Genomic DNA, 21853 nt, shown 5'->3' on the forward strand with positions numbered 1-21853 from the left:
TCCTTTGTATAGTGGACAAACCACTTTTACATGTAAACGTTAACAAGTTACCTTCATTTTCTTAACTTGATAAGGGAAAAGGAGATGTGCTTATTTAAATAAAAAGAAGAAAACAATTATGCCAGTTTTACCTTATTTCGCAGACATTTTAATAAGGTGACCATGTACTAAAGGTGTTAAGCCATTTTTACGCTTTAAAAGAATGGCCACAGGTGGGTAGATACATGTAAGACTGTATTGAAAACTTTGAAACCTTGTATTCTGCTTGCAAACTTACTTGGCAGAAAATAATGTTTCTTGGATGTATATCAACTGCATTGTTACCATTTTTAGCTGTAAAACTGAATTGAGTGATGTAGGGCCATTGTTAACGTGTTTGTATTACAGGCTAGGTTGTCCATATAAAGAAATGGTATTTTCAGAGTTTCACTCTTTATTACAGGTACTTAGATGAAACAATACATTTTCTGCTGGGTGCCCTCAAGTCTCAGCGTGAGAAGACGACAGCATTCCAGGCTATAGGTCTTCTGGCGATATCTGTACATCAGAAAATTGTGAAGCACATCCCCCGTATTATGGAGATAGTTAGATTGTCTCTGCCGTCAAAGGATACCCAGACGAAGTAAGAATTAAAAGCTGATAAAATAGCACAGGTCAATTTCTGTTGAAAAAAACTTTGAAAGAACACACACACACACGCACGCATGCATCATGAGATTACCTCATGTGGCAAGTGACATAACTCTAGCTTACATGTTTACAAGATTATGCCCCTTTTGTAACTTACAAATTTTGTGACAGTTTTGCATGTAAGCAGGTTTCTCAGGAAATACCTGACCAAATGTTTCCAGACTCTCCATAAGTCTTTGGCATCATGGGATGACCTCTCCTGGCAAGTTTCATAACTGTGGCATACATTTTAGCAAAATCATGCCCCTTTGTCATCTTAACAAATTTTGTTTCTAATGTAAGCTAGTATGAAGATAGTTAAGTGTGCTGTTAACTTTGGTGATTTACACTTTCAGGAAACACAAGAATTTTGTAGTAGATCCATCAGTATTCACATGCATAAGCATGCTGGCAAAAGCTATAGGACCAGGAATGCGTAAGGATGTACATGACTTACTGGAGTCCATGTTGGTCACAGGGTTGAGCCCAGCACTAACTGCAGCACTGCGGGACCTTGCAGCACAGATTCCACAACTGAAGAAAGAGATACAAGATGGACTGCTGAAGAATCTTTCTCTTATACTGATGGGACGTCCCTTGAAACACGCTGGTGCTCCAAGAAGTCCCGCAACGCCAGCACCAGCTTCTGGTATGTAAAATTCAATAGTAGATACAATAGTCGGTGTAAATTCTGGACACATTTGCATCTTAATCCCAATAGATTTAAGGCCACTTTAAAGGTTGAAATGGCATGTGTTCTTTCAAAAGTCACCAGTATTATTGTATAAATTTATTTAAAAATTGTTACAAGTCTAGATACTAGTTAATAGTTTATAAAGCAGTTTAGTCAGATCGGTATGAACAGATATTCATATATAATTGCTGGTAGCTCAGATCAGAATTGAAAACTTCCTTGCATAAATTCAAATATTTAGTAACTGTTGAATGGAAAATATCTTGTAACTAGTTTCTGCATTATATTCGAGAGTCTTGATGCATATTATATAATTTCATCAGGGCTTAAAGCAGAATGATACAAACAGTCATAAATATTCTTTCCCCAGGAAGCTTGTACAAGGTTGTTTAAACATTTAAGGGTTTTTTTTGCAAATTGAGAACAAACCTGGAGAAGTCGATATCAGACCGAAACTGGTTGTTTCAACAAAAAAACTGCTCTATTTACCCAGTGTATTAGGTGTTGTTGCCTTGTCTTCCACTGGCTCTGTTTTAAATTGAGAACAAGTGCAAACTCTACTAATATTAGGTTATTTAAAATTGTTCTGTACAACTTAGTGATATATTTGGGCGAGTAATTTGAAAGGACATTGCCGATATTTGTTTCTTATTGATATTTTTGGGATTGGTACGAGTCCAAATATACCCTAAAGTATATTGTACAAGACGGTGTTAAATGTGTTTTTGTTACGATTATTTTTCTCAGACATAAAGGAAAACAGTGATTGAATTCAATATTTTAAACGTATACAGAAGCATCATGTCAAGCTTTCATTAATGTTAATATTCATGCTGATGATTTTATCTGTAAAATGCTGTTATTGTTTTGTTACCATGGAGATTCACATAAGCCAATATGGAATTTATAGTAACCAGTATGGAAATATATTGGATGGTCACATGGTACAAATGCAGATTGCTGATTGGAAGAGAAGAAAGACAGTAAAGTCAAACTTCATTCACTTGAACTCAGCATGACCGGCAAAGTGTGTTTGAGTTTTCTGTAGTTCGAGCTGTCAAACAATATACATTATACAGGGATGTTTCCAGGACCTGACGATGGGTTAGAGCGAAGAGGGTAGTTTGAATTATCTAAGTTTGAGCAAAGTTTGACTGTATAGTTAATAATAATGGGCTAAATAAAGTTATTTCTACGTGTGTATTTACTGTATTACAGTATCATCAGCTTCTGTCGTGGAGGGTCAGGATGTCACCAGTATCACCCTGGCATTGAAAACACTTGGCAGCTTCGACTTTGAAGGTTTGTTTTCCTCTTGTTGTGGTTTACTACAGATTTGGCTTTATATGGCTACCCAGTTGTTGTGTCCATTGTTTAAATAGCCACATACACTTGAAATAAACTGCATAGAGTTACTGAATGTATAGACTTTAGTATAAGGTGTTGTTCTCCAGAAAAAAAAAGATCATTTTGTAAGTATATGTTATTTTGGTAGAGTATTCAGGATTCACGAGTCTGAGTGTCTTCAGTTAGAGATTGTATCTAAACTCGAAAAGATCCTTACATGTATATTGATTTTTCTGTCAAGTAGATATATGCATTAACTGTTTCATAATGAAAAACAGAGAAATATTATAAAATAAATGCATTTTTAAGTGTACAATAGGTACAGATTCAGGAATGTTGAATTTAAAAAATGTAACAGTACATACACAGACTATGTATATCTTTGTGTTTTAATAAGTAATTGATTGTACATATTATTTCATTGTTTGATTCTTTTTTGGGACATATTTTCAAAATATTGAGTCACAAAGTCCAGATTGTTCTCTTGTGTAACATTTTTGAGTTAATTCTAAATTACAGCAATCATTTATGATCAAGACACTTTAAATTCTAATTTTTGTAGGGCATTCTCTGACACAATTTGTGCGACACTGTGCAGAACATTATCTGTCTAGTGAGCACAAGGAGATTAGGTCTGAAGCTGTGAAAACATGTGCTAGACTTCTGACTCCACTACTAAATGTGAGTATACAAACTGGAGGAAATAAAAGTTTCATAGATTTAGGATGTTGCTGCTTTTAATTCTAAGTGGTAGCTTATCATTTACCCTGCTAAATTTCTAAATTGAACTGGTCCGTCATTCAGTTTGGGCAGTACCACTTACCATTGAAAGGGGTGTTCACTGAAAGTTCAGTGACTGAATAGCGAACAGTGCAGATCCCTGCAGGCTGATCTTTGTCTGCACAGTTCGCAAAGGTAGAATCACTTGTCAACAGCAGGCTAAAGGTTAAATAGTCCAGTCATGAGAATTTTCACAACAAACAGTGTAAAAGTGAAAAGATACATTTTGTTTAATTTTCAGTCTTAAAAAGATTGTTTTACGGATTTGTCGTTCCACAGATACTAACAAAAGCTATTTTTTGATATTTGCATGTGCTTTCAATATTTGCAGTTATTAGCCAGTAATCAAGGTCAGATCAGTATGGCTGCTATGAATACTGTAGCTGAGGTGCTGAATAAACTTCTCGTTGTTGGGATTACTGATGTAGGTAAGTTGCAAATTGGGTTCAAGCCTCGCTTAGGGTGTAGAATTCTTCATGTGAGGAAGCCCTTCAGCTGGCATACAGAGGGTGGGTGGTTCCACCAAGGTGCCCTCCCTTGATGAACTAATGCCCGAAGGGGCACCTAGGCGTCTTCCTCCATTATATAAAGATGGGATGTTGCGATATAACTTATAATTGTGTCAGTGTAATGTTAAACCCAATAAAAACAAATATATAAATGGGAACTCTTGAGTTTACATATTGATAGAAATTTTCATATGGATTATATAGATTTTATTATGAATTAAGGAACATTCAAGTTTGATATCTATTTTTAGCTCACCTGTCACAAAGTGACAAGGTGAGCTTCTGTGATCGCGCGGTGTCCGTCGTCCGTCAGTGCGTGCGTCCGTCCGTCCGTGAACTTTTGCTTGTGACCACTCTATAGGTCACATTTTTCATGGGATCTTTATGAAAGTTGGTCAGAATGTTCATCTTGATGATATCTAGGTCAAGTTCGAAACTGGGTCACATGCCTTCAAAAACTAGGTCAGTAGGTCTAAAAATAGAAAAACCTTGTGACCTCTCTAGAGGCCATATATTTCATAAGATCTTCATGAAAATTGGTCAGAATGTTCATCTTCAAAACTGGGTCACGTGCCTTCAAAAACTAGGTCAGTAGGTCTAAAAATAGAAAAACCTTGTGACCTCTCTAGAGGCCAGATATTTCTCAAGATCTTCATGAAAATTGGTCAGAACGTTCAACTTGATGATATCTAGATCAAGTTTGAAACTGGGTCAAGTGCCGTCAAAAACTAGGTCAAAAATAGAAAAAGCTTGTGACCTCTCTCAAGGCCATATTTTTCATAGGATCTGTATGAACATTGGTTTGAATGTTCATCTTGATGATATCTAGGTTAAGTTCGAAACTGGGTCATGTGCAGTCAAAAAGTAGGTCAGTAGGTCTAAAAATAGAAAAACCTTGTGACCTCTCTAGAGGCCATATATTTCATGAGATCTTCATGAAAATTGGTCAGAATGTTCATCTTGATGATATCTAGATCAAGTTCGAAAGTGGGTCACGTGCAGTCAAAAACTAGGTCAGTAGGACAAATAATAGAAAAACGTTGTGACCTCTAGAGGCCATTATTTTCATGGGATCTGTATGAAAATTAGTCTGAATGTTCATCTTGATGATATCTAGATCAAGTTTGAAACAGGGTCATGTGTGGTCAAAAACTAGGTCAGTAGGTCTAAAAATAGAAAGACCTTATGAGCTCTCTAGAGGCCATACTTGTGAATGGATCTCCATAAAAATTAATCAGAATGTTCATCTTGATGATATCTAGGTCAAGTTCGAAACTGGGTCTCGTGCCTTCAAAAACTAGGTCAGTAGGTCTAATAATAGAAAAACCTTGTGACCTCTCTAAAGGCCATATTTTTCATGGGATCTGTTATGAAAGTTGGTCTGAATGTTCATCTTGATGATATCTAGGTCAGGTTCGAAACTAGGTCACGTGCGGTCAAAAACTAGGTCAGTAGGTCTAAAAATAGAAAAACCTTGTGACCTCTATAGAAGCCATATATTTCATGAGATCTTCATGAAAATTGGTCAGAATGTTCACCCTGATGATATCTAGGTCATATTTGAAAGTGGGTCACGTGCCATCAAAAACTAGGTCAGTAGGTCAAATAATAGAAGAACATTGTGACCTCTCTAGAGGCCATATTTTTCATGGGATCTGTATGAAAGTTGGTCTGAATGTTCATCTTGATGATATCTAGGTCAGTTTCGAAAGTGGGTCACGTGCCATCAAAAACTAGGTCGGTAAGTCAAATAATATAAAAACCTTGTGACCTCTCTAAAGGCCATATTTTTCATGGGATCTGTATGAAAGTTGGTCTGAATGTTCATCTTGATGATATCTAGGTCAAGTTCGAAACAGGGTCATGTGCGGTCAAAACCTAGGTCAGTAGGTCTAAAAATAGAAAAACCTTGTGACCTCTCTAGAGGCCATACTTGTGAATGGATCTCCTTAAAAATTGGTCAGAATGTTCACCTTGATGATATCTAGGTCAAGTTCCAAACTTGGTCGCGTGCCTTAAAAAACTAGGTCAGTAGGTCAAATAATAAAAAAAACTTGTGACCTCTCTAGAGGCCATACTTTTCATGGGATCTGTATGAAAGTTGGTCTGAATGTTCATCTTGATGATTACTAGGTCAAGTTTGAAACTGGGTTAGCTGCGATCGAAAACTAGGTCAGTAGGTCTAAAATTATTAAAATCTATTGACCTCTCTAGAGGCCATATTTTTCAATGGATCTTCATGAAAATTGATCTGAATGTTCACCTTGATGATATCTAGATCAGTTTCGAAACTGGGTCACATGCGGTCAAAAACTAGGCCAGTAGGTATAAAAATAGAAAAACCTTATGACCTCTCTAGAGGCCATATTTTTCATGAGATCTTCATGAAAATTAGTGAGAATGTTCTCCTTGATGATATCTAGGTAAAATTCAAAACAGGGTCACATACCTTCAAAACTAGGTCAATAGGTCAAATAATAGAAAAACCTTGTAGCCTCTCTTAGAGACCATATTTTTCAATGGATCTTCTTGAAAATTGGTCAGAATTTTTATTTTGATAATATCTAGGTCAAGTTCAAAAGTCACTATGTCAAATAATAGAAAAAACGACGTCATACTCAAAACTGGGTCATGTGGGAAGAGGTGAGCGATTCAGGACCATCATGGTCCTCTTGTTCTTTGTTACTATTGCTTATACCTTACTGTAACGTCACATTAACATTGCTCAGCATGCAAACAAATTATGTGCATGGGCTGGGCCCATTATACCCAAGGTCAAGGTCACCAAAGTGTTATACTTAGGTTATTTTTAAGGTTAAAGTTTTTTGGCAACCTTTGATTTTCTGTCATATCTTTGTTATTAATTCTTATATCTTACTGTAAGTTCACATAAACATTGTCCAGCATACAAACACACAAGTGAGCTTATTATATCCAAGGTCAGGGTCACCAAGTTGTTATACTTGGTATTATTTTCATGTTACTGTCAAATCGCCGAATAGTGGAGCACGCTGTCTTACGGACAGCTCTTGTTGAGACTTTGAATGTAACAAAACACATCCAGCAAGCATTTTAGGTGGTCATGCAACAGTTCAGAAGTTACATGAAGCTTAGTTTACTTTCTTTTACTGTTAGATCCAGATATACGCCTGTGCGTTCTCGGTTCCCTGGATGAGAGGTTTGATGACCATTTAGCTCAAGCTGAGAACCTGTCAGCACTGTTTGTTGCCCTTAACGACGAGGTATTTGAAATCAGAGAGATTGCCATCTGTATGATTGGACGCTTAAGCAGCAAAAATCCTGCCTATGTAATGCCGTCACTAAGGAAAACACTGATTCAGGTTAGAGTTAGGCTGTCATTTAAAGAAATTTTTTGTTTATTGTTTTCACTGACAAATTAATAGACTTCTAGAATTTCCCTGTTTTAACTCAATTGAAAAAGGATATTTCAGGTTTGAGAATGTAAAGTTTCATTTTGTTTTGATTTTTGGGGGTTTTTTCCGGGCCCCTCCCCCTTTTTTTTAAATTGATACTGTTTTTTTCCCTTAAAAAAATATTTTTTATAGGGGGGTGTGACATTTTTTTTTGCGTGGAAAAATTTTTGCTGGCATTTAACAGCCCGGTTTTTTCGGGTCAGTGTCCCCCCTGTTCGACTAAACATTTAGCCACCTTACATCTTAGAAAGGGTTTTAGGGAGACCAGCGGTGGGAAATTTTTTAAGCAATTTTCCCGGGGGCATTTTTCGAAAATTGGTATAAAGTTGAGGAATACCGGTTGGTTTAAAAAAACCCCCAAATTTGGTTGAAAACAAAAAAATTTTAAAAACCCGGGCCATTTGGGTTTTAAATGTTTAGATCCTGACAGAGTTGGAGCATAGCGGTAGGACGGAACAAGGAAAAGCAGAAAAGGCCCCCTGGGTTTCTTTCTTTTTAGCTAAGGGCGGCCAGGTTTCGTAGGGCCCTTTTACAGGGTTCCTAAAATTAAAAGGTATGATTGTTTTATTTTTTTAGGTGGGTTTGCCCTTAAATTAAGAAAAATAGTGAAAAAATTTTTTTAATTTATTTTCAGTAATTTTTTTGCTTTTCTTTAAAAGGGATTTTTAAAATTACACAGTTTTAATTTCTTATGCATGTTTTTTCTTAAACCCATTTTCCCTTTTACATTTTGGGGAATATTGGTGTCTTCATTGGGTTTAAAACATATGATAATGAAATTTTTTTCTCTTAGGGGTTAAAAAACATAAATAATAGGGGAAAAATTGGTTTGAAAAAAAAAAAAAAAAAACCCGGCTTGAGCGGGAAATTTTTTCTTATAACCAAAGGGTTTAGTTATTTCATTCCTTTAGAGCTGGTTTCATTTTTTGGAAATTTTTTTAAAACGAAAATCGCAGCCCTTTTGGGGCATCAATATACATGTTTTTTTTCCCCCCCCGGTTTTTAATTCCAAAAGCTGAAAAAATCCAATCCGAACCCTTCAGAAACTGTGATGGGGCGGCTCCCCAAAAGGGGAACAACCCCAGGTAAATAAGAAAACAAAATAATTTGGGGCCTAAACAGTAAGAAAAATTAGGTACAATACCCCCGGGTCAGGCTGTAATTTTGGGAAACCCCGGGCAAGTTGTGTTTTTAAAATTTGGGATGTTTTTTTACTACCTTTAAATTTAAAGAATGAAAAAATCCAGCACGGGTTTTTTGTTTAAAAGACGCCTGTAATTAAAATACTATTTAGAAATGGCGTTACACTTGACAAAACAAAACGTACAATATACAAGGGCGGTTTAGTAAGTAACAGGGCCCATGCTACTATGGGTGAAAAAAAATTTTTCCGAAAAAAGTAAAATTGGAAATTTCCTGCTGGAAAAATTGGGCCCAAAAGGGTGGGTTGAAGAGCCCTAAAAAAAATTTTTCATTTCTTTGACCCCCTTTTGGGACTCAAAATACCGTATATTTTTTTACAAAATTCCCAAAAATGCCCTGAGCTTGAATTATCTCCCCCTTCCTGGAGACAAATCCCAAAATTTTTAAAAATACCCTTTTTCTTTTTGAAGAAAAAATGCACCACCCCATAAATTTAAAAAAAGTAGGAAAGTTACACATATTATTTCCCCTTTATGGAATGCAACATATATTTTAGACCTTCCCCCCCTTTAAAATTTTTGAAAAAAAGGGGGGTTTAAAAGATTCAAAATCCCCGAAATTATTAATAAATTTCACCCAAAAAATTTTTTTTCCTTCCTACAAAGTCCCCCCAAAAAAGAAATCCTTCAAAAAATAAGTTGCATAAAAAAATTTTTGAAACAACCAGAAACGGGCTAGGCTTGATAATATTGACCTGCCTTCCCTATCAGATTTTAAAAAAAATAAGGGGTTTTTTAAATTTTTTTTAAGACAAAAATAAAAAATTTTTGAAAAAATTTTTGTTTTTTAGGCAAAGAATTTAAAGAAAAGAAGTTTTTTTCAAGTGATTTTATATTTTTTTTGTAATTTAAAACCGGTGAGCGGAATTGGGGAAAGAGGGAAATCAATGGAAAGAGCTGTTTTCCTATCACTTTTTAACCCGTTACCCAAAATTCCCAGATTACAGAAACAGAGGTAAGGGGTTTTTATTAAAATATTTTTGGGGTGCGCCATGAAAAACCAAAAATAGTGGGCCTTTTTCGACCAGCAAGGATCCAAAACCAAACCTTGGGGCATCTCGCAGTTTTGGGCAGGATCCCTCTGTTCGCCCAAAGGTTTTTTCTAACTGCAGAAGGGGTTTTAAGCGAACAGCATGGGTTCCCGAAACCCGACTTTTCGCGGATTTCACAGGGTGGTCCCGGTTTCCCTGCTGGTCCCCAAAGCCACTATGTTGGTTTTTTCATGGCGCGGCCCCTTTAATACGGGTTTCTCTCACTTTATCATTTTAACACTTTTATTTATGTAAGGGTTTAAAAAATGAAAAGGTTTTCAAACCAATTTTAAAAAAGTTTCCAAAAAATATGGGACACCTCGGGGAACCTCTCCCCCGACCTTCAACCTATGTATGGAAACCCCTGTGGGGGTTATCAGTAAAGGGCAGGACCTTAAAGCAACCTTTTTTTTTTTGTTAAAAGGTTTTAAAATTTTCGAAACAAATAAAATGTTGTTGGGACTTGGAAAATGTTTTTTTTTTAAATTGAAGAAAAAATTTTTATTTAAAATTTTTTCCCAAAAGAAAGGGATGCATCTCAAACTGTTGGGGTTTTTGGTTAAACTTTTTCATAGACTTTGAAAAGTCAAAGGTGAGAGCTGTACATTTTTAACAGATGTCCAAAGGGCAAGACCCGTTTCACGGGCATCAAATTCGAAAAAAGTCAAAAAAAAGAACTGTTTACTGTTAAATTTAAATTTTGGGAAGGATGGGTTCCCCTTTTTGTCTAGTATTTGGGGATACAAATCAGTTTAGGGGGACCCTGTTTTTTTCTGGAAAACATCTTTTTCATTACCCGTTTTTGTAATAAAAAGGGGATTTTTTCAACCCAAAAACCCCGTTTTTACAATTCCAGGGGTCATTGGGGGACAATTGGGGCCCCGTTGAAATTTAAGTAAAAGGGTAAGGGGGTGGACCCTTTCAAAAAAAAAATCCCAAACTAAATGGAAAAGGGTTTTGGGGTTCCTTAAGAAAAGAACAATCAAATGGGATTTCCCCAGAGAGGGTTTTTTTGCTTTGTTCAGCTATTTTTTCTTGCATTTAGAAAAATTTTTTTTGGGGATAAATTTTCAGCAGTTGGAATATTTAAACAAAAGCCTTTCGCAGTCAATCATAATAGAACCCAATCTGTGGAAATTTACAAGTTGGAAATTTCCCCGGGGGTTTTTTTATTTTTAAAAAATGGACTTTTTCGAAGAAAAAAAAGGGTTTTTGCAGGGATCTTTGTTAGCTCGGGGGCCCGGCATTGGTTTTTTAATTTTTTTATAAAATTTTTGTATCTCCCGTTTCTACAAAGCTTTTGACTTGAAATGTAAAAAAAGTTATTTTTCTATCCCAAAATCTACACCAGGGGAAAAAGTCCCCCCTAATTCTGATTTGAATTTTTTATAGAGTTAATTTCCCCCTTTTTTAAATTAAAAAAATTTTTTTTGGGTTTAAAATTTTTTTTCTGGGAAAGCTCTAGTTTCAGTCAAACACTTTTAGAAAAAGTCCCAGTTTTAGATTTGGGAAAAAAAGAAACCCAAAATATTTTGACTTAATAAAATTTCTTAAGGGGGTTTTTTTTTGGGCCCGTAAAATTTTTAGAGAACAAGTCTTTAAATTGGGCAAAAATCCAGAACACTGGTTTTGGTTTAAACAACTGGGGTAACTTTAAATGAAAAAGCTGTTTTAAAAAAGTAGTCAAACTTTTTTTTCAAAAGGGAAAGTTTTTGGCAACATGATAAATGGTTAAGGGTTTTTTACCAGCAAAATAATATAATTAAAAAGGGAAAGAAAAACAAAATTTGCAGGTGTTGAGAGTAAATGGGGGGTCCTTGGAGCCCTGGGCCCCACAACAAAAAGGAAACCCCTTTGGTTTTGATACAGAAAAGGGGGGGTCTGGGGAAAAGTTTCTCCCGCATTCTGGGTCCAAAAAACCCGTCCTGACCCCTCCCAGGATGGTAAATTATTCACTTGCATTCATGGAACTTTCAGAAGTTTGAAAGGAACATCTGACTGTACAATAATGTGTATACAACTGTAAAAATACAAAATAAAAGGTTTTCAAACTTTGTTTAGAGTGACCCTGTGGTGGATGGTAGGGGGGATGGAGGTTAGACTTAAGTTAACTTTGTTGTTTATGATGTAACCTTTGATGTATCGCTAATGATCTTGTATTTTTTAAAAGATTCTAATGATAACTTCTCTGTTTGAATTTTATCTGATTTTTTATTAATGTAAATTCAACTGCTTTTAGTAATAGAACTGTGTTTGTATCAAATAATCAAATTCTGAGAACTGTATAATTTCTGTTTTCCTGTGGTCAAGTCAGCAGGCCTCGACCTTAGCGATGGACCGTTGGACCAACGCAACCAAAATATTGGCAGGTCCACTAACTATCAAAAGTTGGGTAGACCAACGGTCAACCAATTTTCAGTCACGGTCTGCAAGTAAAATAAAACCCTTAAAAGTGAAAAATAAGAGGAAAAAATCGTACCCATATCGGAGAATTCACAAAACGAAAGTTGATTTTGCCTTAAGTAAGGCATTCTACAGTTATAAGCATTGGCGAGTTTAAGTCAGGATAGCACAAATGGACTACTCCACCGATCGGGCGAGTGGTTTTTAGGTGGTAACTTTACCAAATTGAGAAATTACATCAGGCAAAATTACCTGGGTTGACTGGAATTTACCCGCGAATCGTAAAAATATCAAAACGTCATGCTGGTAATTTTCCATTCCACAAGCACCTGCGCCCTATCGTAATATCTAATTTACATCGCGGTTACTTTTGACACAAAAAACGCGCGTAGTGCATTCATTTTTTAATATAATCGCTTCAAATTTTCAACACCGCTTGAGAACTAATACAATTTGAATTCTATAACAATTTTAATAAGATATCGACAGGAATGTAGGCAAATTCTTTAAAAACGATCAAATTTTCATATAATGTTTCGTAAAATTTCTAACAGCGCGATCTTCATTATTTATTTCTTTCTTAAAGTAAATAAACGGTACATACTATGGTAATAAAATACAGACTTTTGACCAGAAAGAACAAAAAACACAATTAAAAAATCTTAAATAATGAAAAAGCGGCAGCAATTTAAATACATGGAGTAAAACGATTTTTGGCAAACAGATTTCTGTTAGCGCGGCAGAATAGGTTACGTGACCTCGTGAACGTAAATAGAAATTGTGGTTTTAAAATAAAGCAGTATGATGTCGTTGCGGTTTTTAGTAAGTTTTAAATGATTCTTTGTACATGTATTTTTTGACACAACACTTTGTTAGATATTCTTCTAAAACAATAATGTAAATTCCTTGAGGTCGCAGAGGTAGAATATCCACTATTATCGTTCACGGTTTAACACATTTACATGTCAGTTTATTCGGGATATTGCACATTCGCTTTTAAAAAAATAAAGAAAAAACTTTTTTATTGATTTCTTCTCAACAATTTAAGGAATCGAGAAAGTACAATCAGACAGTGATGTGTCACATGGCGCGAAAACATGACGTAATGCCATGACAATCTCGGGCAACTATACCGCTTTGATCTCCACTTCAGATGCCATAATATTTAAACTGACACACTTCATTTAGCTCTTTGAGGAGGTGTTAATTGATAATGAAAATAAGGCCAATTTCTTTGTTTATCAACAGAATAATTACAGACAATTGTTAATGGTTTTTTGGTTTTTTTTTTGGTTTTTTTTTCATTTTCAACACGGGTCGGATGGATGATGATTATTGTGTCCATATTTTGGGACACTTTTCAAAACAATTATTTTCGGGATAACAGATTGCTACAGTCTTCATTTTTAATTATTTTAGAAATAAGTCCTGTTTCTTTGAGTCGTATAAAGTTATGACGTCTACAACATCACAATTTTTGTAATAGAATTGGAGGTCCACTAAAGTCTGAGTAGGTCTACTAGATTTTAGCAGTTGGTGGACCTGCTGGCAACTGCTGAAAAAAGTTGAGGTCGAGGCCTGAGTCAGTATACCAAAATAGATCTATTTAACCAACAAGACACTTTCCCAATTCCCTGTTCCAGTAATTGATTATGAATGGGAAATATATTATGTTTATTTATATGTAAAGAAATACAGCATTTGATACTAAATTGGGGGATACACACTGGCAAAAAACACATAAATTTGTTAGCTACAATCATTAATGTATAATTTTTTACTTCAGAAAACACAAGTGAGATGCTTGCTAATATGAGTGCCTCGGCCACATTGGAAGAATTCTACCCAGCAATTGCCATAGCAACTTTGATGCGAATAATCCGAGATCCAACCTTGTCAAAACATCACACAATGGTGGTTCAGGCGATAACATTTATATTTAAGAGTCTCGGGATCAAGTGTGTACCGTATATTCAGCAGGTTATACCAGCTTACTTAACTGTGATACGATCAGCTGACCAAAATTTCAGAGATGTAAGTTCATGTTTAGCTTTTCTATTTACTTCTTTTATGATCAGGATCAGGATTATACAAATCATTCTTTAGTTTAGGTGTAGATAGGAATATTTGGCTTAAGAGTAACTGTTTAGCCGCTTACAAAGCCCTGAAGAAAAAAAAATCTTTTCTACTGTATCTACAAAATAGTTGAAATGACTTTCTTTCAAGCGTTATTTTATGACAGTAATAACAACTAACAACTACTTTCACTAATATATTTAATACTGACTAGAAGAACTTGTATTTGGCATCGAAATGTTATTATGCATATATATGTATATTCATATAAAACCATTCCAACATGTTAAACATGAGCACGTACATGTGAATTGAATAATGACACACAAAATCAAATATGAGTTAATTAGTGGATTTAACGATGTGATGTTAAATTTTTCTCTAGGTGCTACCATAGAGAAAAGATGGAAAATCCAAGCATCAGTTCGCTAGCTGATTAACAACTTTTCAAAGCACGTCCCTGTACAAATAATACTTTTCACCTATGTATAGAATTTTTAGCTCACCTGAGCAATGCTCAGGTGAGTTTTTCTGATCGCTCGATGTCCGGCGTCCGTCGTCTGTCGTCCGTCTGTCGTCTGTCTGTCGTCTGTCTGTCAACATTTAGCTTGTGTATGCGATAGAGGCTGTATTTTTCAATTAATCTTTATGAATATTGGTCAGAATGATAACCTTGATGAAATCTAGGCCGAGTTCGAAAATGGGTCATCTCGGGTCAAAAACTAGGTCACTAGGTCAAATCAAAGAAAAACCTTGTGTATGCGATAGAGGCTGAATTTTTCAATTCATCTTCATGAATATTGGTCAGAATGATAACCTTGATGAAATCTAGGCTGAGTTCGAAAATGGGTCATCTTGGGTGAAAAACTAGGTCACTAGGTCAAATCAAAGAAAAACCTTGTGTATGCGATAGAGGCTGTATTTTTCAATTGATCTTCATGAATAATGGTCAGAATGATTGCCTTGATGAAATCTAGGCCGAGTCCGAAAACGGGTCATCTCGGGTCAAAAACTAGGTCACGATGTCAAATCAAAGAAAAACCTTGTGTATGCGCTAGAGGCTGTATTTTTCAATTGATCTTCATGAATATTGGTCAGAATGATAACCTTGATGAAATCTAGGCCGAGTTCGAAAATGGGTCATCTCGGGTCAAAAACTAGGTCACTAGGTCAAATCAAAGAAAAACCTTGTGTATGCGCTAGAGGCTGTATTTTTCAATTGATTTTCATGAATGTTGGTCAGAATGATTGCCTTGATGAAATCTAGGCCGAGTTCGAAAATGGGTCATCTCGGGTCCAAAAACTAGGTCACTAGGCCAAATCAAAGAAAAAACCTTGTGTATGCGATAGAGGTGGTATTTTTCAATTGATCTTCATGATTTTTGGTCAGAATGATTACCTTGATAAAATCTAGGCCGAGTTCGAAAATGGGTCATCTGGGGTCAAAAACTAGGTCACTAGGTCCAGATCAAGGAAAAACCTTGTGTATGCGATAGAGGCTGTATTTTTCAATTGATCTTCATGAATTTTAGTCAGAATGATTACCTTGATGAAATTTAGACCAAATTCGAAAATGGGTTATCTCGGGTGAAAAACTAGGTCACTAGGTCAAATCAAAGAAAAACCTTGTGTATGCAATAGAGGCTGTATTTTTCAACTGATCTTCATGAAATTTAGCCAGAATGATTACCTTGATAAAATATAGGACGAGTTTGAAAATGGGTCATCTGGGGTCAAAAACTAGGTCACTAGGTCAAATCGAAGAAAAACATTGTGTATGCAATAGAGGATGTATTTTTCAATTGATCTTCATGAAATTTTGTCAGAGTGATTGCCTTGATGAAATCTAGGTCGAGTTTGAATATGGGTTATCTGAGGTCAAAAACTAGGTCACTAGGTCAAATTAAAGAAAAATCTGTGTATGCAATAGAGTTGTTTTTTTCAATTGATTTTTATGAAATTTGGTCAGGATGATTGCCTTGATGAAATCTAGGTCGAATTTGAATATGGGTCATCTGAGGTCAAAAACTAGGTCACTTGGTCAAATCAAAGAAAAAACTTGTGTATGTGATAGAGGCTGTATTTTTCAATTGATCTTCATGAAGTTTGGTCAGAATGATTGCCTTGATGAAATCTAGGTCGAGTTTGAACATGGGTCATCTAGGGTCAAAAACTAGGTCATATCTAAGAAAATGCTTGTTTTATCGCAAGAGACCAATTTTTTGGTCCAATCTTAATGAAAATTGGTCAGAATATTTGTTTCCATGAAATCACTAGGTCAAACATGTTTTACACTGTTATGGTGTGTTTCTTAGGTGAGCGACCTAGGGCCATCTTGGCCCTCTTGTTATCTTAGCGGCGTCCCAGGGACTATGTTAATATAATATCGCCCCAGATGAAACCAATTACAGGAAGTGTGGGAAAAACCTAGCTTATTTTTGTTCTTAGGGCTTAACCCGAATGCCTGATATGCTACCAGCTAGGTGATACCATAGACAAGGGAGGTAATCGTGGGTGTTTTATTCTAAAATTGGTCCAGCTAGGTGTCACCATAGACCGAACTGTTGAAGTAGGCCCAGGCTCCTGCAGCCTAGAATTTTCCAAATCACGATATTAGCAGTTCGCACCTGTTCCCTCCTTGCAAGTTTAAGAATTCAACAAAACCCTAATTTCTGCAAGTGTTATAAATGACACTTCCCCAGGGCCCACACTGGGCTGAGAAAAGTTTGATAGTCTGTCACAGGGATGGGTGTCCTCTCATGTGTCGAAAATATTGTAGTTTCCATTATTAAATGGAGATATTTTACCTATAGCTTGGGTCTTTTTTAAATGAAAATATTTATACCTTTTAAGCTTGTAGTATCTTTTAAAAAGTAGTCTTGTGTTGGTTAATGTGTTTTTGTACCCACCTTCGAAGAAGGAGGGGTATATTGTTTTGCAAATGTCGGTCGGGTCGGTCGGTATGTAGACCAATCCGTTTCAGGATGATAACTCCAGAATGCTTGAGCCTAGGATCATGAAAGTTGATAGGGAGGTTGGTCATGACAAGCAGATGACCCCTATTGATCTTGAGATCAGTATGTCAAAGGTTAAGGTCACAGTGACCCTGAACAGTTAAACAGTTTCCGTATGATAACTCAAGAAGGCTTTGGCCTAGGATCATGAAAGTTGATAGGGAGGTTGGTCTTGACCAGCAGATGACCCCTAATGATTTTGAGATCAGTATGTCAAAGGTCAAGGTCACAGTGACCCTGAACAGTTAAACGGTTTCTGGATGATAACTCAAGAATGCTTTGGCCTAGGATCATGAAAGCTGATAGGGAGGTTGATCATGACCAGCAGATGACCCATATCTGTTTTGAGGTCAGTAGGTCAAAGATCAAGGTCACAGTGACCCTGAACAGTTAAACGGTTTCTGGATGATAACTCAAGAATGCTTGGGCCTAGGATCAGGAAAATTGATAGGGAGGTTGGTCATGACCGGCACATGCCCTCATTAATTTTAAGGTCATTAGGTCAAAGTTCATGGTCACATTGGCCAGGAACAGTTAAACGGTGTTCGGACGATAACTCGAGAACGCTTGGTCCAAGGATCATGAAAGTTGATAGAGATGTCAATCTTGACCAGCAGATGACCCCTATTGAATTTGAGGTCAGTAGGTCAAAGGTCAAGGTTACAGTGACCCGGAACAGTTAAACCGTTTCCAGACGATTACTTGAGAATGCTTGGGCCAAGGATCAAGAAACTTGATAGGGCAGTTGATCACGACCAGCAGATGACTCCTGTTGATTTTGAGGTCAATAGGTCAAAGTTCAAGGTCACATTGAACCAGAACAGTAGAACTTTGTTTACAGTGAGCAAATAATTTCTGTTCCTTGTGCAATTACTGAATGCATCAATTGGGGCATTTCATGTTCTACAAGCTCTTGTTAATGTTAACCCTTCAAAACCGGTTACTGAAGGAGCTCCAATCCTGTTGTAAGGACCTGTTTTAGCTAATGTTTTGTTGGTATATTAATATACTTGTGATTTAAACTCCTTTTGGGTCATTTCAGTTTTGAACACAATTAGATTACATTTCAAATTCACTCTCAACTTATAAAGACATAAATAATTAATAATTTCCTTTAGATTTTGCATGTTTATTAACAGCATCTTTTTTGTGAATTTGTTTGAATTTTGAAGAATCATCAAAATATCCTAACTGGTGATTCTTTAGCAATTTTAGCTTTTTTTGAAGTTGTGCCTTCCAAGAATCTTCCATCGGACATTTAGATCTAAAAGAAGCCATTTCAAAAGTGGCAATTTGGTCTAGTTCTATGCCATTTTTAGAGTCCAGGACACAGAAGTCATATTTTTCACACATTTTTCTTTGTCAGACTAAAGACTTAAAGAGAAAAAAAAACGAATAAACAAACACTTGACTTGTGTGTAATTAATTCCTCTGATATTGCGATGATGATTGCCAATTTTGTGTCAAGATGTTTCTTGTTAGCCTCGGTTAAGTCACCGACTCGTAAAAGTTGCTAAGAAAGCAGTTGAAAAGGCGTAAGCAAAAAGCATCACTTCATAATGACTTGAACAGACACTGTCAAGGCAGCCAAAAATTCTCCCTAAAATCTCAAGTGTGATGGGAGACCTGGTATCTAGATGAGAGCCCCTATGCCTTTTCGCAAACCTTCTTAAGCTTTGCATATCAAGAAAGAGGTTGTAGTACCTGGTAAACCTTGAAGCTTGTGATAGTAAGAAATACCTGGGTGGATTGTAATAATTCATGTGCAGGGGCTGGCCATACTTGTTCCAATTGATAAACAGTATGAAAAGATGAAAACTGTCGCAAGGCCATGGAATAAGTTCGTTTAGTACTATCTGATGATGCCAGATCAAGCAAATTCCACCCCACACTTGTCAAGTGGTCCAGATTAGGGGGTATCTTGGATGGAGCTGATTCCCATAGAACTTATCCCACTGCAAATGAGAAAGAGCATCTGCAATTATTATAATATTCTTTTTTAGCTCACCTGAGCCAAAGGCTCATGGTGAGCTATTGTGACCGCTCAATGTCCGTCGTGCGTCGTGTGTCCATCAACATTTTCTAAAAAAAATCTTCTTGAAAACCAGTGGGCAGAATTACACCAAACTTCACAGGAATGATCCTTGGGTGGCCCCATTTCAAAATTGTTCAAGGAATTGAATTCAATGAAGAACTCTGGTTGCCTTGGCAACCTAAAGGAAAAACTTTAAAAATCTTTTTGTACAAAACCACACGGCCTAGGGCTTTGGTATATAGCATCATCTAGTGGTCCTCTACCAAGATTGTTCAAATTATCCCTCTAGGGTCGAATATGGCCCCGCCCCAGAGGTCCCAAATTTTACATAGACTTATATCAGTCAGGGGTGTAACTGTTTTAAGTTATGTAACCTATTTCAGTTACTTTTTCAAGCATTCTATAACCTTTATTAGTTATAAAATATAGTTAACACAGGTAAGTTATTAAAAAAAAGTCTTTTTACTGTTCTCACAAAGTGACCTTTAAAGTGAAATTAGTAGCAAACTGTGGTTAATCAAATTCTCTTTTAGTCTGATCATGACCTGATAAGCATAATGGGATATTAAGAGTTTTATAGCTTTAAACCTTTTGCGTAAAACTTAATCAGCCTTGCGTAAAATTTTTTACTGCATAGCTGGAAAGATAAAAGGTCAAGGATTCAGGAAATAATTGCATTTGTCTCATTCAAAATGAAGAATTGGCACAGGAGGGCTTTGTAATAGTTTATGATAACTGAAACGAGTTATGAAAGTTTAAGCAATAACTCGAATGGGTTATAAAATGCGATAACTTGAAACAGTTACATCCCTGACTGTATATAGGAAAAAAAGTTTAAAAATCTTCTTGTCTGAAACCACAACACTTAGACCTTTGATATTGGTTTGTAGCCTTGTCTTATGGTCTTCAACCAAGTTTGTTCTAATTGTACCCTTGGTGTGAAAAGAGGCCCTACCCTGGGGGTCCGAAGCTTTATATAGACTTATACAGGAAAAAACTTTAAAAATCTTCTTGTCTATAACCATACAACCTATGCTTTTGATATTTGGTATGATGCATTGTCTAGTAGTCCTCTACCAAAATTATTCAAATTATGCCCGTGGGGTTAATAGAGGCCCTGCCCTGGGGTCACTTAGTTATTATATGAGTTATATAGGAAAGAATACTTTAAAAATCATTTGATCCTATTTCCAGGACAGTTTAATTATAATTACCTGATGACCCCAAGTAATATGATGTCACTTGACTGTGACCTTGACCTACTGACCTACTTTCTTGTTTTTTAAGATACAGCCTTGAAATTTTGATGACATACACAGTTTTGCACACCAATCATAAAAATGAATTTCATTGACCTTGAATGTGACCTACTGACTTTCTTAATATTTTATCATCAGTTTGATCTTTGAAACATGTAGCTCATATTACTCAGGTGAGCGATCCAGGGTCATCATGACCTTCTTGTTGACGGGATATTATAACTTAGCTTTTATAGAGATGTTGTGTGACAGCAAAGTTAAAACCCTGTTCCTGACTAAAATCATAACCTGGGTTACAAGTTTGCACTGCAACCTGACTTTCCACATAAAACAGTTCTCTTTTGTTTTGTAGCAAGCTTGCCCAAGTTATTAGTGCAGCCACCACAGGAAACAGTTCTAAAAAAGTCATGTCCCTAATCATCCCGCTTGATACCCATTTAATAGGCCATTTACCCTGTGCTCATTTTCCATCAAACCATATGCTGAAACCACCACCTTCACCCCCAGCACTGTCCACCCAATCAGGTGCCACAATAAGGGTGGCCCTATTATTTTTAGCTCGACTATTCGAAGAATAGTATAGCTATTCTACTCACCCTGGCGTCAGTGTCGGCGTCACACGTTGGTTAAAGTTTTGCATGCAAGTACATACAGCTATCATTTAAAAGCATATAGCTTTGAAACTTATTTTTTCTTTTTCTAGGTCAATTACCAACCTCACTGGGTCAAGTTCCATAACTCTGACATGTATTTTCAGCAAATTATGCCCCCTTTTGGACATAAAAAATCCTGGTTAAAGTTTTGCATGCAAGTTACTATCTCCAAAACTAATGAAGATATTGAATTGAAACTTCACATGTGTCTTCGGGGTTATAAAACTAGTTGATAGCATCAAGTCCCATAAGTCTGAACTGCATTTTGGCCAAATGATGCCCCCTTTTGGACTGAATAAAATCCTGGTTAAAGTTTTGCGTGCAAGTACATACAGCTATTACTAAAGGCATATATATTTGAAACTTATTTTTTCTTTTTCTAGATCAGTTACCAACCTCACTGGGTCAAAATCTATAACTCTGACATGTATTTTGGGCAAATTATGCCCCCTTTTAGACTTAGAAAATTTTGGTTAAAGTTTTGCGTGCAAGTTACTATCTGCAGAACAAATGCATATATTAAATTGAAACTTCACATGTGTCTTCAGGGTTATGAAACTAGTTGATTGCATCAAGTCCCATAACTCTGACATGCATTTTGGTCAAATTATGTCCCCTTTTGAACATAAAACTTCTGGTTAAAGTTTTGCATGCAAGTTACTATCTCCAAAACTAATGACATTTAGGGTAACATTTTCCTGCTTCTGTGACAATAATTCAAATAGTCAGGCATTGGCTGTCTTACGG

At 36.2% G+C, this 21853-nt stretch overlaps 1 protein-coding gene across 1 annotated transcript in view; it reads left to right on the forward strand.

Annotated features, from left to right (window-relative positions):
• Positions 1-21853, forward strand: part of LOC123529605 (serine/threonine-protein kinase mTOR-like) — a 106770-nt gene that overhangs the window by 17914 nt on the left and 67003 nt on the right. Inside the window, exons 10-17 of the mRNA XM_053520765.1 lie at positions 443-622; positions 1026-1318; positions 2582-2665; positions 3273-3391; positions 3822-3918; positions 7135-7340; positions 8010-8013; positions 13856-14103. Coding sequence (XP_053376740.1) covers positions 443-622; positions 1026-1318; positions 2582-2665; positions 3273-3391; positions 3822-3918; positions 7135-7340; positions 8010-8013; positions 13856-14103 — 1231 coding nt within the window. The remainder of the gene's footprint in view (positions 1-442; positions 623-1025; positions 1319-2581; positions 2666-3272; positions 3392-3821; positions 3919-7134; positions 7341-8009; positions 8014-13855; positions 14104-21853) is intronic.

Source organism: Mercenaria mercenaria, chromosome 13 (genome assembly GCF_021730395.1).
Source record: "Mercenaria mercenaria strain notata chromosome 13, MADL_Memer_1, whole genome shotgun sequence".
Classification (NCBI taxonomy): Eukaryota; Metazoa; Mollusca; class Bivalvia; order Venerida; family Veneridae; genus Mercenaria; species Mercenaria mercenaria.